The sequence below is a fragment of the Oncorhynchus kisutch genome, linkage group LG4 (assembly GCF_002021735.2).
Source record: "Oncorhynchus kisutch isolate 150728-3 linkage group LG4, Okis_V2, whole genome shotgun sequence".
Lineage (NCBI taxonomy): Eukaryota > Metazoa > Chordata > Actinopteri > Salmoniformes > Salmonidae > Oncorhynchus > Oncorhynchus kisutch.
In genome coordinates this window covers 2,044,663-2,061,880 of record NC_034177.2, presented here as the reverse complement: position 1 = coordinate 2,061,880, position 17,218 = coordinate 2,044,663, and the positions used below count along the sequence as shown (strand labels likewise).

Here is a 17,218-nt window from a genome sequence, read left to right as displayed (position 1 = left end):
TTTCCCAGCAAGCGGAAGAGGTCCATCAGCCACTCCTTGGGCTACAATACCTATTTTTTGGACGCCTGGACCCTTTTACTACACAAACCCCGGCTGATCCATCACAACTAGTCTGCAGATGTAACTTCCATCGCGACGTCCCTCTAAGGCCCTTGTGCTTGCCCGGCCCGCTAGCTGTCTGAATTGCCATGTCTCCAGCCCATCCAGCTACTCATTGGACCCTATGATCACTCAGCTATGGATGCCACTCCCTAATGTCAATATGCCTTGTCCATAGCTGTTTTGGTTAGTGATTATTGTCTGTAGAGCTCTCCAGCCCTGCTCAATATGCCTCAGCTAACCCTCTTGTCCCACCTCCCACACATGCAGTGACCTCATCTGGTTTAATTGATGTCTCTAGAGACAACACCTTGCTCATCGTCACTCATTGCCAAGGTTTACCTCCACTGTATTCACATCCTACCATACCTTTGTTTGTACATTATGCATTGAATCTATTCTACCGCGCCCAGAAACCTGCTCCTTTTACTCCCTGTTCCAAACATACTAGACGACCAGTTCTTATAGCCTTTAGCCGTACCCTCATCCTACTCCTCCTCTGTTCCTCTGGTGATGTAGAGGTTAATCCGGCCCTGCAGTGCCTAGCTCCACTCCCATTCACCAGGCGCTCTCATTTGTTGACTTCTGTAACCGTAAAAGCCTTGGTTTCAAGCATGTTAACATTAGATGCCTCCGCCCTAAGTTTGTGCTAGTGCAGTAAATAAAACACTCTGCCAACCCGGATGTCCTAGCCGTGTCTGAATCCTGGCATAGGAAGGCCACCAAAAACCCTGAAATTTCCATCCCTAACTATAACATTTTCCGACAAGATAGAACTGCCACAGGGGGCAGAGTTGCAATCTACTGCAAAGATAGTAAGACAGAACTCTGCAGGCTATCCACGTCTGTCCCCAAACAATTTGAGCTTCTATTTTTAAAAATACACCTCTCCAGAAACAAGTCTCTTACCGTTGCTGCTTGCTATAGACCACCTTCTACCCCCAGCTGTGCCCTGGCCACCATTGAATTGCTTGCCCCCCAGCTATCTTCAGAGCTCGTGCTTTTAGGTGACCTAAACTGGGACATGCTTAACACCCCAGCCATCCTACAATCTAAACCTGATGCTCTCAATCTCACACAAATTATCAATGAAGCCACCAGGTACAACCCCAAATCCATAAACACAGGCACCCTCATAGAGATCATCCTAACCAACCTGCCCTCTAAATACACCTCTGCTGTCTTCAACCAGGATCTCAGCCTCATTGCCTGCATCCGTAATGGGTCCACGGTCAAACGACCACCCCTCATCACTGTCAAACGCTCCCTAAAACACTTCAGCGAGCAGGCCTTTCTAATCGACCTGGCCCGGGTATCCTGGAAGGATATAGACCTCATTCCGTCAGTAGAAGATGCCTGGTTATTCTTTAAAAAGTGCCTTCCTCACAATCTTACATAAGCATGCTAGAGGTCAACCGATTAATCGTAATGGACGATTAATTAGGGCCGATTTCAAGTATTCATAACAATCGGAAATCGGTATTTTTGGACGCCAATATTTTTTACAACTTTATTTAACGAGGCAAGTCAGTTAAGAACACATTCTTATTTTCAATGACGGCCTAGGAACAGTGGGTTAACTGCCTTGTTCAGGGGCAGAACGACATATTTTTACGTTGTCAGCTCGGGGATTCACTCCTGCAACCTTACAGTTAACTATCCCAATGCTCTAACCACCTGCCTGTTATGCGAATGCAGTAGAAGCCAAGGTAAGTTGCTAGCTAGCATTAAACTTATCTTATAAAAAACAATCAATCAATCAATCAGAATCACTAGTTATAACTACACATGGTTGATGATATTACTAGTTTATCAAGCGTGTCCTGCGTTGCATATAATCGATGCGGTGCGCATTCGCAAATAAGGACTGTCGTTGCCCAAACGTGTCTAGAAGAAAAAGAAACGCACACCTATTAAGACAAGGTGCTGGCTAGCGGAATAGAAACTTGAAAATAAAAGAGAGCCGCACACTCTAGGAGATCAGATGCAAAAATGTAAGCCAAGCTGTCTTCATCGGGGTATACGTTGGGTTGTCCCAACGTGTACCTAACCATAAACATCAATGCCTTTCTTAAAATCAATACATAGTATATATTTTTTAACCTGCATATTTAGCTAAAAGAAAGGTTAGCAGGCATTATTAACCTATTAAATTGTGGCACTTTTCTTACGTTCATACATGCAGAGTCAGGGTATAAGCAACAGTTTGGGCCGCCTGGCTCATTGCGAACGAATTTGTCCGAATTGTACGTAATTATGACACAACATTGAAGGTTGTGCAATGTAACAGCAATATTTTGACTTAGGGATAAGAAAATATTAGATAAAATACGGAACGGTTCCGTATTTCACTGAAAGAATAAACGTTTTGTTTTTGAAATTATAGTTTTCTGATTCGACCATATTAGGCTCGTATTTCTGTGTGTTATTATGTTAGAATTAAGTCTATGATTTGATAGAGCAGTCTGACTCAGCGATGGTAGACACCAGCAGGCTCGTAAGCATTCCTTTCCGTGGCCTCCAACTGCTCTTAAATGCAAATAAAACTAAATACATGCTCTTCAACCGATCGCTGCCCGCACCTGCCTGCCCGACTAGCATCACTACTCTGGACAACTACAAATACCTAGGTGTCTGGTTAGACTGTAAACTCTCCTTCCAGACTCACATTAAGCATCTCCAATCCAAAATTTAATCTAGAATCGGCTTCTTATTTTGCAACAAAGCATCCTTCACTCATGCTGCCAAACATACGAGGCAATACTATCCTGCCGATCCTTGACTTTGGCGATGTCATTTACAAAATAGCCTCCAACACTCTACTCAGGAAATTGGATGCAGTCTATCACAGTGCCATGCATTTTGTCAACAATGCCCCATATACTGCCCACCACTGCAACCTGTATGCTCTTGTTGGCTGGGCCTCGCTTCATATTCGTCGCCAAACCCACTGGTTCCAGGTCATCCATAAGTCTTTGCTAGGTAAAGCCCTGCCTTATCTCAGCTCACTGGTCACCATAGCAGCACCCACCTGTAGCACGTGCTCCAGCAGGTATATTTTACTGGTCACCCCCAAAGCCAATTCCTCATTTGGACACCTTTCCTTCCAGTTCTCTGCTACCAATGACTGGAACGAACTGCAAAAATCACTGAAGCTGGAGACTCATATCTCCCTCACTAATTTTAAGCACCAGCTGTCAAGAGCAGCTCACAGATCACTGCACCTGTACATAGCCCATCTGTAAATAGCCCACCCAACTACCTCATCCCCATAGTGTTCTTTTTTTTTTGCTCCTTTGCATCCCAGTTTCTCTACTTACACATTCATCTTCTGCACATCTATCACTCCAGTGTTTAAATTGCTATATTGTAATTATTTCGCCACTAAGGCCTATTTATTGCCTTACCTCTCTTATCTTACCTCATTTGCACACACTGTAAATATACTTTTTTTTCTTCACACACTGTATACAGATTTTCTACTGTGTTATTGACTGTACGCTTGTTTATTCCATGTGTAACTCTGTTGTTGTTTGTGTCGCACTGCTATGCTTTATCTTGGCCAGGTCGCAGTTGTAAATGAGAACTTGTTCTCAACTAGCCTACCTGGTTAAATAAAGGTGTTCTCAACTAGCCTACCTGGTTAAATAAAGGTGAAATCAAATAAAATAATCATGGTAGTGTCCACATGAATGTAGAAGTGTTTAGAAACATATTGTGTTCTTATTTACAATAAAAGTGACTCCAAAATGACACAATACATTATTTACCATGAATTTCTATTGGGCACAAAATAATCTGAAACAACCAAAACAAACAGAAAATTCATCCAGCAAATGAGTCACAAGCTTGATGTAGTCATTCCATGCTGTGAATATGGGACCAAATACTTCCCTTTAACTACACATACAGTATGTGTTTGGTTCCCTAAAATGGGGGCACTATGTACAAAAAGTGCTGTAATTTCTAAATGTTTCACACGATATGGATGAAAACATCCTCAAATTAAAGCTGAAGGTCTGCATCAGTATTCAGTTACTGCAGTTTCAAAACTGCAATCAGTTTTTTTGTAAAGGTTGTTTGTGCATCAGGTAGTTTATCTATTGGCAGATTCACATCCCACAACAAGCATTGGCCTTCCTAATGTGAAACACATGCAGGGATCTGTCTGTTTGTAGTCCAACTGGATAATGTTGGGGGGGCGGGGCAGGACATTTGATTTGAAGAAGCCAAAAATAGACAACTTACCTTTTTCGATTATATAAACTTAGATCACAGTCAAACTTTGTCTGCAAAGAGAAGAAAACAATGATATGTTTTAGCTTCTGAAAAAGTTTATGTTAAAAATGCAAAACAAGTTGTTGTATTATGTATTATGACAAGGAAGATATATTTTAGTGTGAGGGTGAGAAACAGTACTGTATGAACACAGGCTAATGAGAGTGAACATACACTGTATGAGCGTAAAAACATCTTTAGAGCCTGTATATCAGCAGTATTCCCCACTGGCAGGGCATCTCTCTGAGTCAGTATACATTCATCTGTGAAAGTGAGTATCCTTCTGTATGAATCAGTGGGGAGTGTGTAGGAAGCTGCCAAGTGAACTAAATCCAGTGTGATCTACTATCTATCAGTGCTTCTTTCTGTTGGTCAAAATTAAGCCATGTCTACGTCCCAAATGGCACCCTATTCTCTATATAGAACTCTCTGGTCAAAAGTAGTGTACTATATAGAGCATAGGATGCCATTTGGGAAGGACCCCATGCCACCAGGATAGAAGAAATGGGAAATACAGCTGGTCCCAAATTGCACCCTATTCCCTATGTAGTGTCCATAGTGCTCTGGTCCAAAGAATGCTCTAGAATAGAGTAGCCTGATGACAACTCACACTAAATGATTTTGCTGCTCTGTGTTTCGCTACGGACTTCAGTCTGAGACTGCCATCATCGAAGTAGTTTGTGGTGACGAGTGTCGTTGTACTAAACATAGTCATCAGTGATTGGTTCGTCTCTAACCAATCAGAGTATCAAAGCCAATGACATAATTTCAAACCGCCGCTTTACCCACGTGTTCTGGCTCTGGCCCAAACCATCGGTTTCTGGACCAATCAGACGGCCCTGAATGTGTCCGCATTCGGTGGAGGAACGGAGACGTACTCAGATCCAGACTCATTGATGAGAAGAAACTAACGTGGTGTTGCGTTTGGCAAGGAGCAAGGAGTCTAGGTAGCCAGGCAAAGGATAGGGTTCCTTTGGGAGGCAGCCCTGGCTCTGTTTCTATACCAACTAGTCAACCTACTACACAATAACAGACAGCTTTACTGAGCCAGGAAGTGTTTTCCCAAAAAGGTTAACTGGTTAAAGAGATGAACTGTGGTTTACCTGTAAGAGACCTCCTTCTCCGAAGTGTAGCACCTCGAGGATTGTGTCTGACTGTATGAACGCTGTGAAGACAGAGGAATAATACTTCAACTGAGTCAGGAGTTACATGTCACTTCCATTTGGACAATAACTACTAGCTCCCTGGAAGAAACCTGGTCTCAAAGCATTTCCTATTATTCTGTATGTAAATACGATATGTTACGTTATGATAGTATGATATGTTTCATTTCGTATGGTATGTATTAAATTGTGGATGTCCATCACCCATTTCGTATTACATTACAAATTTACAAAAGATATGATGAAACGGTTAGGGGAAAGGTTAGCTAACATGCTAAGTAGTTGCAAAGTAGCAACAACAACAAAAAATGTGTAAGTAGTTGAAAAGTTTCTAATTAACTAAAATGCTAAAGTTGTTCGTGAGGAGATTCAAACTCGCAACGTTTGGGTTGCTAGATGTTTGCGTTAAGTAACCATCGGACTTATGTAACATATCATACTAATTTAGCGTATATTTATGCTTACTATGTTACGTCTAATCTAGGAGACCAGGCTGCTGGAGATGGATCTGAATCAGACATGCAGACAGTGTCCCAAGTGACACCCTGTTCCCTTACAGTACACTACTTCTGACCAGGGGACCAGAGACCAGGGGAGCAGAGACCAGGGGAGCAGAGACCAGAGGACCAGAGACCAGGGGAGAAGACACCAGGGGACCAGAGACCAGGGGACCAGGGGAGCAGACACCAGGGGAGCAGAAACCAGGGGAGCAGAGACCAGGGGAGCAGAGACCAGGGGAGCAGAGACCAGGGGAGCAGAGACCAGGGGAGCAGACACCAGGGGAGAAGACACCAGGGGACCAGAGACCAGGGGACCAGAGACCAGGGGACCAGGGGACCAGAGACCAGGGGAGCAGACACCAGGGGAGCAGACACCAGGGGAGCAGAGACCAGGGGACCAGAGACCAGGGGACCAGAGACCAGGGGACCAGAGACCAGGGGACCAGAGGACCAGGGGACCAGAGACCAGGGGACCAGAGGACCAGAGACCAGGGGACCAGAGACCAGTGGACCAGAGACTAGGGGAGCAGAAACCAGGGGAGCAGGCACCAGGGGAGCAGACACCAGGGGAGCAGACACCAGGGGAGCAGACACCAGGGGAGCAGACACCAGGGGAGCAGACACCAGGGGAGCAGGCACCAGGGGAGCAGAGACCAGGGGAGCAGAGACCAGGGGAGCAGAGACCAGGGGAGCAGAGACCAGGGGAGCAGAGACCAGGGGAGCAGAGACCAGGGGAGCAGAGACCAGGGGACCAGACACCTATGGGCCGTAGTCTAAAGTAATGTAACATAAGGGAATAAATAGGATGCCACTGCCATTTGGGCCACACTAGCCTGAGTTCCACGGTGAATTGGACAGTAACTAGTATCTCCCTGGAAATGGATCAGATTCAGAAATTCAGACATGATTAACCCTTCAGTCACAAAGAGCTGTGAGGAAAGAAGGAATGATGAATGCCCATTGACAGAATTTCCTCTTCACATCAACATAACCTGATCAGAATTTTAGACCATCATTCAGCATGGTTTTCATGTCATCATTCAGCATGGTTTTCATGTCATCATTCAGCATGGTTTTCATGTCATCATTCAGCATGGTTTTCATGTCATCATATAAACTCAGCAAAAAAAATGAACCTCCCTTTTTCCGGACCCTGTCTAGCAAGATAATTCATAAAAATCCAAATAACTTCACCGATATTCATTGTAAAGGGTTTAAACACTGTTTCCCATGCTTGTTCAATGAACCATAAACAATTAATGAACACGCACCTGTGGAACGGTCGTTAAGACACTAACAGCTTACAGACGGTAGGCAATTAGGGTCACAGTTATGAAAACTTAGGACACTAAAAAGAGGCCTTTCTACTGACTCTGAAAAACCAAATGTTTTGACATAAGACTGAGTTTTTACTAGGATTAAACATCTGGAATTGTGAAAACTGAGTTTAAATATATTTTTCTAAGGTGTCAACTTCCGACTTCAACTGTATATCCACGTGGGTGATTGAAAGATGAACTGAGGTCGGTGGTGGTAATGCACCTTATTATGAAAGTCAGTTGCCAATCACCATATAAAGTCCAAAGAAGAAGAAGCCTGGAAGGAGGAGAGATGACTAGAAATGATTCGGTTGACCGTTTTATGTGTGGATAAATTGTCGGAGTAGATGACCTTGTGCATTTCAGGTAAAATAACAACCCAATGTTTATATCCCAGGACAAATGTGCTAGCAACAGCAAGACAATGAACTCACTCTCAGACCTAAGCCCAGCCTCAGCCCAGCCTCAGACCTAAGCCCGACCTCAGCCCAGCCTCAGACCTCAGCCCAGCCTCAGACCTCAGCCCAGCCTCAGACCTCAGCCCAGCCTCAGACCTCAGCCCAGCCTCAGACCTCAGCCCAGCCTCAGCCCAGCCTCAGACCTCAGCCCAGCCTCAGCCCAGCCTCAGCCCTCAGCCCAGCCTCAGACCTCAGCCCAGCCTCAGACCTCAGCCCAGCCTCAGACCTCAGCCCAGCCTCAGACCTCAGCCCAGCCTCAGACCTCAGCCCAGCCTCAGACCTCAGCCCAGCCTCAGACCTCAGCCCAGCCTCAGACCTCAGCCCTCAGCCCAGCCAATGGTTTACATGATCCAAATCAAGAACAGAAACAGTGCAGCATTCATAGTGACGTAAGAGACCTCTCAGAAGGAACAACAACAATCATCAGGTCTGTGTCTGGGAAGAAACATCTACAGGCCAAGACATTATGTTCTGTTCTAGTGTACAGACTGCAGAGGAACAACCCAGGCTACCGAGCCCAGAGACCTCTGACAGGGCTATGACAGCCTACTCATTACAGTAATACTGAGGAGTTATTAACCACATTAGGCCTACGTTGACAATAACGTTTTTTTTTTAAATAGCTATTCCTATTTAATGACAATTCAATGACAAATTCAACAATGAGGAAATTAATTGTCACACCACTCCTTACATGAAACCAGTTAGGACTGAGATGCTCTGCCCTCTGCAGCTGCTTCCCAAACTCAACATGACTCACTGCTGTTGTTATCCTGACAGGACACACACAGTGACGAGGGCAAGGAACACGCCCCTTAACCAGTGGCGTGATACACCTGTGTGCATCACACCATACAGTGAATCACACCCATACAAGTCTACAACACATCTTAAATGAATGACTAACTGGTATTCAGTAGATACAAGACTTTCTCTCTTCCCATCAGAGGCATCACAATATTTTGTTTGTTTTATCACGCAACACTACTATTTATTTATTTATTTTATTTTACCTTTATTTAACCAGGTAGGCAAGTTGAGAACAAGTTCTCATTTACAATTGCGACCTGGCCAAGATAAAGCAAAGCAGTTCGACAGATAAAACGACACAGAGTTACACATGGAGTAAAAACAAACATACAGTCAATAATGCAGTATAAACAAGTCTATATACAATGTGAGCAAATCTCTACTACTAATCTCTCTACTGGTCTCTACTAGCCACCTACCAATGTCAGGAAGTTAGCTTTAGCCCAGATAGGTTCTCAATCTCACATCCTCATGACAAGCTACGAAGATGCCGTTTCTGGCTATCATTGAGCACATGCACACAATAATGCGATTATTGTGGATAGTCAGGTTAGAATAAAAACTTTTTTTTTTTAAACATTTACATGCTTTGCAAGAAGAATGATTTCCCTAATAATCCTGTTTCCATGGACACATCTAAATATCAGGTTGATGGGACTTTTTGTTTATAAAGGCAGAAAATCTCCAATCAAAATAAACATTCTACTGTACCAGTCAGCTATTTTTGCAAAATACTTTTTGGATATTTATCGTTTTTAATGTAAAAACTATGTATATGATGCATTCTTTCAGCTTTTCCAAACTAACTTCACTCGCGCATAAGAGGGAGGCTTGCGCTACCCAGTGCTGTCAAATGCACAGATCAAATACACCGCTAGAGCGACGATTAAGCCGTTTACATGGCAAAAGACTTCTCAGAAAAGCAGGTGTTTTAAATCAGCTTACTTCGATTATGACCTCACAATGATTAAGATAAGCAGAGTAAGGTGTTTACATGACTAATGCCATAATTGACCTACTGCCATAAATCAGTTTAATATCGAATTACACTATATATATATACACACCACAGTATGTGGACACCCCTTCAAATTAGTGGATTTGGCTATTTCAGCCACACCATGGAATCTCCATAGACAAACATTGGCAGTAGAATGGCCCGTACTGAAGAGCTCAGTGACTTTCAACGTGGCACCGCCATAGGATGCCACCTTTCCAACAAGTCAGTTTGTCAAATTTGTTCCCTGCTAGAACTCAGCCGGTCAACTATAAGCGGTTATTGTGAAGTGGAAACGTCTAGGAGCAACAAAGACTCAGCCTCGAAGGGGTAGGCCACACAAGTTCACAACAAATCAAATCAAATTTATTTATAAAGCCCTTCTTACATCAGCTGATACCTCAAAGTGCTGTACAGAAACCCCGCCTAAAACCCCAAACAGCAAAGCAATGCAGGTGTAGAAGCACAAAAAAGAACAGCAGAATGCTGAAACCCATCAAAAAAATTATCTGTCCTCAGTTGCAAAACTCACTACCGCGTTCCAAACTGCCTCTGGAAGCAACGTCAACATAAGAACTATTCGTCTGGAGCTTCATGAAATGGCTTTCCATGGCAGAGCATCCGCACACAAGCCTGAGATCACCATGTACAATCCAACCGTCGGCTGGAGTGGTGTAAAGCTCGCCGCCATTGGACTCTGGAGCAGTGGAAACACATTCTCTGGAGTGATGAATCACAGATCACCATCTAGCTTGTCTAACAATCTTAGCTGGCAAGGTTGGTCGACTTTAGAAAAGCAAGCAATAACTAAATAAGACTCACATTCCTTTCAATCTTTTATCCAGATTTGAGGAGAGATGCATATTTAGATTTTTGAAGAAGAAAAAAAACAGAAACGCCAGACAGGAAGGAGACAGGAGGTATGCTTAGATATGCAGAAAAATATCTTGGTTCTAGATTACAGGAAAAAGCTGTTTCAGCTGTGGGAAAAATGGCCATGCCCCCCTCTAGACCACCCCTCACAGCTCACCCCTCACAGCTCACCCCTCACAGACCACCCCTCACAGACCACCCCTCACAGACCACCCCTCACAGACCACCCCTCACAGCTCACCCCTCACAGCTCACCCCTCACAGCTCACCCCTCACAGACCACCCCTCACAGACCACCCCTCACAGACCACCCCTCACAGACCACCCCTCAAAGCTCACCCCTCACAGCTCACCCCTCACAGCTCACCCCTCACAGACCACAGCTCACAGCTCACCCCTCACAGCTCAGCCCTCACAGACCACCCCTCACAGCTCAGCCCTCACAGACCACCCCTCACAGACCACTTTGTGCCTCAGATTAGTTAGGGTGCATGTCGTCGCTGCTTTCCATGATGTCATGGTTGTGGTTCTTAATGAATGCTGATGGCCCAAACATAAAGGTCCTCTGATGACAACCTGAACCTGTATTCAACTATTTTCTATGCCTCATCTGAACAATCTGACTTTTAAAATCCCCCAACCAAACTAGCTAGATGAAGATTATATATTTATTTTTTCCTGACAGTTTTGATGCCAAGGGACCCGGGGCCGGATCTTTTACACAGAACCATCTGTAGAATCCAAACGGTTAAAGGTACAAACTATTAAAAGCCCTCTTAAAGCCGAGACTCACAATGTTTTTCTCTTTGACCCCCACAAGCTATACTAGAGTCCTTAGGAGTTCTCCTAGATCCATGATTCGTACAGGGTTTAAGTTTAATGTTCTAATTCAAATGTTAAATGCTTTATTGACAAATAACACTGTCATAAATGTCATTAATGTAAGGAAAGGAGGGTAGTGTTTAATATCACACGATCTGTGTTTTTGATTCAACTCATTATATTGAATGTAGGCTACCTATTCTGTGTTAGTGTGTTTAAAATAGCCTTGGCTGAGAAGGTAGGCTTACCGGAAGTGGTGCAGGACTAGTGGAGGGTAAACGCCATTTACCCTCCTTTTTCAGAAAAATGCATTGAAAGTATAGGGGAGCGTATAGGAAGTTTACCAAGCTATTTGTATTTATTTACTGCTACACACGGGCTAACGGTAGGCCTGTTTTAATAATACAAACTGTTGCCTAGTCTAGTACATTGACTTTGTGTGTTAGGGTGACTGTCCTTAACACACAAGGTCAAGTTTCAGCCCCATTTCAGGAGTCCTGACTTTTCAGGATATAAGAAAAAAAGGTAAATTTGTCAGCAAGACGTATTAATTTAATGAAGGTCTAATCAATGGCAATATTTTGAAGTGATTTGTTTGACAATCAGATGAAAATATCATGACTGGTTGTGTTCATGCCACATTAAAAAGACAATACATTTCGACTGTTTAAATTACTATTCCAATGTTGTGCCCTCAATACAGAGCCCCCCCCCCCTCTGCTTGCTCTCCTCTACAGTAGCTTGCTCTCCTCTACAGTAGCTTGCTCTCCTCTACAGTAGCTTGCTCTCCTCTACAGCAGCTTGCTCTCCTCTACAGTAGCTTGCTCTCCTCTACAGCAGCTTGCTCTCCTCTGCAGCAGCTTGCTCTCCGCTACAGCAGCTTCCTCTCCGCTACAGCAGCTTCCTCTCCGCTACAGCAGCTTCCTCTCCGCTACAGCAGCTTGCTCTCCTCTACAGCAGCTTCCTCTCCGCTACAGCAGCTTGCTCTCCACTACAGCAGCTTGCTCTCCTCTACAGCAGCTTGCTCTCCGCTACAGCAGCTTGCTCTCCTCTACAGCAGCTTCCTCTCCACTACAGCAGCTTGCTCTCCTCTACAGCAGCTTGCTCTCCGCTACAGCAGCTTGCTCTCCTCTACAGCAGCTTCCTCTCCACTACAGCAGCTTCCTCTCCGCTACAGCAGCTTCCTCTCCGCTACAGCAGCTTGCTCTCCTCTGCAGCAGCTTGCTCTCCGCTACAGCAGCTTCCTCTCCGCTACAGCAGCTTCCTCTCCGCTACAGCAGCTTGCTCTCCTCTGCAGCAGCTTCCTCTCCGCTACAGCAGCTTCCTCTCCGCTACAGCAGCTTCCTCTCCGCTACAGCAGCTTCCTCTCCGCTACAGCAGCTTCCTCTCCGCTACAGCAGCTTCCTCTCCGCTACAGCAGCTTGCTCTCCGCTACAGCAGCTTGCTCTCCGCTACAGCAGCTTGCTCTCCTCTACAGCAGCTTGCTCTCCGCTACAGCAGCTTGCTCTCCTCTACAGCAGCTTCCTCTCCGCTACAGCAGCTTGCTCTCCACTACAGTAGCTTGCGTTTGAGAACTGAATTAGCTGCTCGCTAGCTGATTTAGCTAATTAGCCAGAAGATAACTTATAGAATATTGATGACACATTGTTTCAAATTTGTGATCATTCTCTACAACAATAACTAGCTAATTAACTAAGTTATCTTGATAATTTGTTTGACTGATAACTTGAGTTTGATGTCAGCTTAGGTAGAAATAGCTACTGTAACTACTAACGACTTTAACTAGGTAAACTAACAACCGTAGTTAGCTATAGTTTTATACTAGCAATTTTTCGGTTCATTGTCACCCAACTGATAACATTATATACCGATCAACTATTTGGAAAAGATACATTTTCTAGCCACCTAGCTAGTTAAACATGTTGTCTTAACTTCTCAAGCTAGCTGGCAAAACATCAGGGTGTCCTTTCTGACATTACCGGCTGGCTAAGTCATGTGAAGTCAAGCCAGGGGCTATTTGGACTTGTTCAGTCGTTGCCATCTGGTCATCTCTAATCTTAACTAACCATCACACATGGTTTACCTAGCTAGTTAGTTCAGTTATCAAGCTAGCTTACTTAAGTTAGCTACTGTGTAGCTTACCTAGCTAGCTGTGTCCTAACCCATAAGGTTAGAGATAGTAAAACAGATGACGTTAACTAAGTTAGCAAGCAAATGTTTGTTTTCGGTGTGGAGTTGGCAAGTTCATTGTAGCTAACCAACTACTGTAGGTAACCAACTACTGTAGGTAACCAGCTACTGTAGGCAACCAGCTACTGTAGGCAACCAGCTACTGTAGTGTAGGAAACCAGCTACTGTAGTGTAGGAAACCAGCTACTGTAGTGTAGGAAACCAGCTACTGTAATTAACATGCTACTGTAGGTAACCAACTACTGTAGGTAACCAACTACTGTAGGTAACCAGCTACCCATAAAACAGCTACTGTAGTTAACAAGCTACTGTAGGTAACCAACTACTGTAAGTAACCAACTACTGTAGGTAACCAGCTACTGTAGGTTACCAACTACTGTAGGTAACCAGCTACTGTATGTAACCAGCTACTGTAGGTAACTAGTTATTGTGGGTAACCAGCTACTGTAGGTAACCAGCTACTGTAGGTAAACAGCTACTGTAGTTAACCAACTACTGTAGGTAACCAGCTACTGTATGTAACCAACTACTGTAGTTAACCAGCTACTGTAGGTAACCAACTACTGTATGTAACCAACTACTGTAGTTAACCAGCTACTGTAGGTAACCAACTACTGTAGGTAACCAACTACTGTAGGTAACCAGCTACTGTAGGTAACCAGCTACTGTAGTTAACCAGCTACTGTATGTAACCAACTACTGTAGGTAAACAGCTACTGTAGGTAAACAGCTACTGTAGGTAACCAACTACTGTAGGTAACCAGCTACTGTAGGTAACCAGCTACCCATAAAGCAACTACTGTAGGTAACCAGCTACTGTAGGTAACCAACTACTGTAGGTAACCAGCTACCCATAAAGCAGCTACTGTAGGTAACCAGCTACTGTAGGTAACCAACTACTGTAGGTAACCAGCTACTGTAGGTAACCAGCTACTGTAGTTAACGAGCTACTGTAGTTAACCAGCTACTGTAGGTAAACAGCTACTGTAGGTAAACAGCTACTGTAGGTAACCAACTACTGTAGGTAACCAGCTACTGTAGGTAACCAGCTACCCATAAAGCAACTACTGTAGGTAACCAGCTACTGTAGGTAACCAGCTACTGTAGGTAACCAACTACTGTAGGTAACCAGCTACCATAAAGCAGCTACTGTAGGTAAACATCTACTGTAGGTAAACAGCTACTGTAGGTAACCAGCTACTGTAGGTAACCAACTACTGTAGGTAACCAGCTACCCATAAAGAAGCTACTGTAGGTAAACAGCTACTGTAGGTAAACAGCTACTGTAGTTAACCAACTACTGTAGGTAACCAGCTACTGTAGGTAACCAGCTACTGTAGGTAACCAGCTACTGTAGGTAACCAGCTACTGTAGGTAACCAACTACTGTAGGTAACCAACTACTGTAGTTAACCAACTACTGTATGTAACCAACTACTGTATGTAACCAACTACTGTAGGTAACAAACTACTGTAGGTAACCAGCTACTGTATGTAACCAGCTACTGTATGTAACCAACTACTGTAGTTAACCAGCTACTGTAGGTAACCAACTACTGTAGGTAACCAGCTACTGTAGGTAACCAGCTACTGTAGGTAACCAGCTACTGTAGGTAACCAACTACTGTAGGTAACCAACTACTCTGTAACCAACTACTGTAGGTAACCAACTACTGTAGGTAACCAGCTACCCATAAAGCAATAAACCACCAGAGACGGTGTAAATAAAACATAAATTACCTAACCAAAGAAGTTATCTAGCGACACAGAGATAATTAGTGGCACCCTTGCTAGCAACCAAGCTAGAGTAAAATCTATAAGATGTTTGTTCACGCCAGGAATAAAAAATAATGTTTGTTCACCTTGTTTGTTCGCCTGCGCCGTGTGTATAAAAGCAATAAATAAAACCCGCAGCAATCCTACGCATGACAATTTAGTTTTTGTAACCAACTACTGTAGTTAACCAGCTACTGTAGGTAACCAACTACTGTAGGTAACCAACTACTGTAGGTAACCAGCTACTGTAGGTAACCAGCTACTGTAGTTAACCAGCTACTGTATGTAACCAACTACTGTAGGTAAACAGCTACTGTAGGTAAACAGCTACTGTAGGTAACCAACTACTGTAGGTAACCAGCTACTGTAGGTAACCAGCTACCCATAAAGCAACTACTGTAGGTAACCAGCTACTGTAGGTAACCAACTACTGTAGGTAACCAGCTACCCATAAAGCAGCTACTGTAGGTAACCAGCTACTGTAGGTAACCAACTACTGTAGGTAACCAGCTACTGTAGGTAACCAGCTACTGTAGTTAACGAGCTACTGTAGTTAACCAGCTACTGTAGGTAAACAGCTACTGTAGGTAAACAGCTACTGTAGGTAACCAACTACTGTAGGTAACCAGCTACTGTAGGTAACCAGCTACCCATAAAGCAACTACTGTAGGTAACCAGCTACTGTAGGTAACCAGCTACTGTAGGTAACCAACTACTGTAGGTAACCAGCTACCATAAAGCAGCTACTGTAGGTAAACATCTACTGTAGGTAAACAGCTACTGTAGGTAACCAGCTACTGTAGGTAACCAACTACTGTAGGTAACCAGCTACCCATAAAGAAGCTACTGTAGGTAAACAGCTACTGTAGGTAAACAGCTACTGTAGTTAACCAACTACTGTAGGTAACCAGCTACTGTAGGTAACCAGCTACCCATAAAGCAGCTACTGTAGGTAACCAGCTACTGTAGGTAACCAACTACTGTAGGTAACCAACTACTGTAGTTAACCAACTACTGTATGTAACCAACTACTGTATGTAACCAACTACTGTAGGTAACAAACTACTGTAGGTAACCAGCTACTGTATGTAACCAGCTACTGTATGTAACCAACTACTGTAGTTAACCAGCTACTGTAGGTAACCAACTACTGTAGGTAACCAGCTACTGTAGGTAACCAGCTACTGTAGGTAACCAGCTACTGTAGGTAACCAACTACTGTAGGTAACCAACTACTCTGTAACCAACTACTGTAGGTAACCAACTACTGTAGGTAACCAGCTACCCATAAAGCAATAAACCACCAGAGACGGTGTAAATAAAACATAAATTACCTAACCAAAGAAGTTATCTAGCGACACAGAGATAATTAGTGGCACCCTTGCTAGCAACCAAGCTAGAGTAAAATCTATAAGATGTTTGTTCACGCCAGGAATAAAAAATAATGTTTGTTCACCTTGTTTGTTCGCCTGCGCCGTGTGTATAAAAGCAATAAATAAAACCCGCAGCAATCCTACGCATGACAATTTAGTTTTTGTTGATGAGTGAAGAAAACTCTGTGCTCTTTCCCGGCTCGCCATGCTGCTGTGTGTCTCGGTATCCGTGTGAAGGGGCAACTGCTTGCATGCACATATAAACACTGCTACAGGAGACAGAAAGATCTCTCTACTAGCTAATGAACTCGAGAAAGCCCCTGCTGGAAGTCTGTCAGACAGCAGTGCAGTGCATATAATAATTATTGTAATTTCTTAAACTCCTGTAGCGCTTTTCATAATATAAATCTCCAAGTGCTTCATAAGCAAAGAACAAACAAACAAAATATAGCTGCGAGAAGCAATGAACGGGGTTCACAGGATGACAAAAAGTACACAAGATCAGTTGGATAACAAAGCAAGTACTCTATCATGTGGGAACTTATTCCTTTATGTTCAATC

The 17,218-nt window shown here is 43.8% G+C and overlaps 1 protein-coding gene across 1 annotated transcript in view; it reads right to left on the bottom strand.

Annotated features, from left to right (window-relative positions):
* Positions 1 to 16,980, bottom strand: part of tmem131 (transmembrane protein 131) — an 80,379-nt gene extending 63,399 nt beyond the window's left edge. Inside the window, exons 1-3 of the mRNA XM_031822287.1 lie at positions 16,741 to 16,980; positions 5,481 to 5,542; positions 4,348 to 4,388 (exon numbers count right to left, since the gene is read on the bottom strand). Coding sequence (XP_031678147.1) covers positions 4,348 to 4,388; positions 5,481 to 5,542; positions 16,741 to 16,864 — 227 coding nt within the window. The 5' untranslated portion in view covers positions 16,865 to 16,980. The remainder of the gene's footprint in view (positions 1 to 4,347; positions 4,389 to 5,480; positions 5,543 to 16,740) is intronic.
* Positions 16,981 to 17,218: the final 238 nt, after the last annotated feature.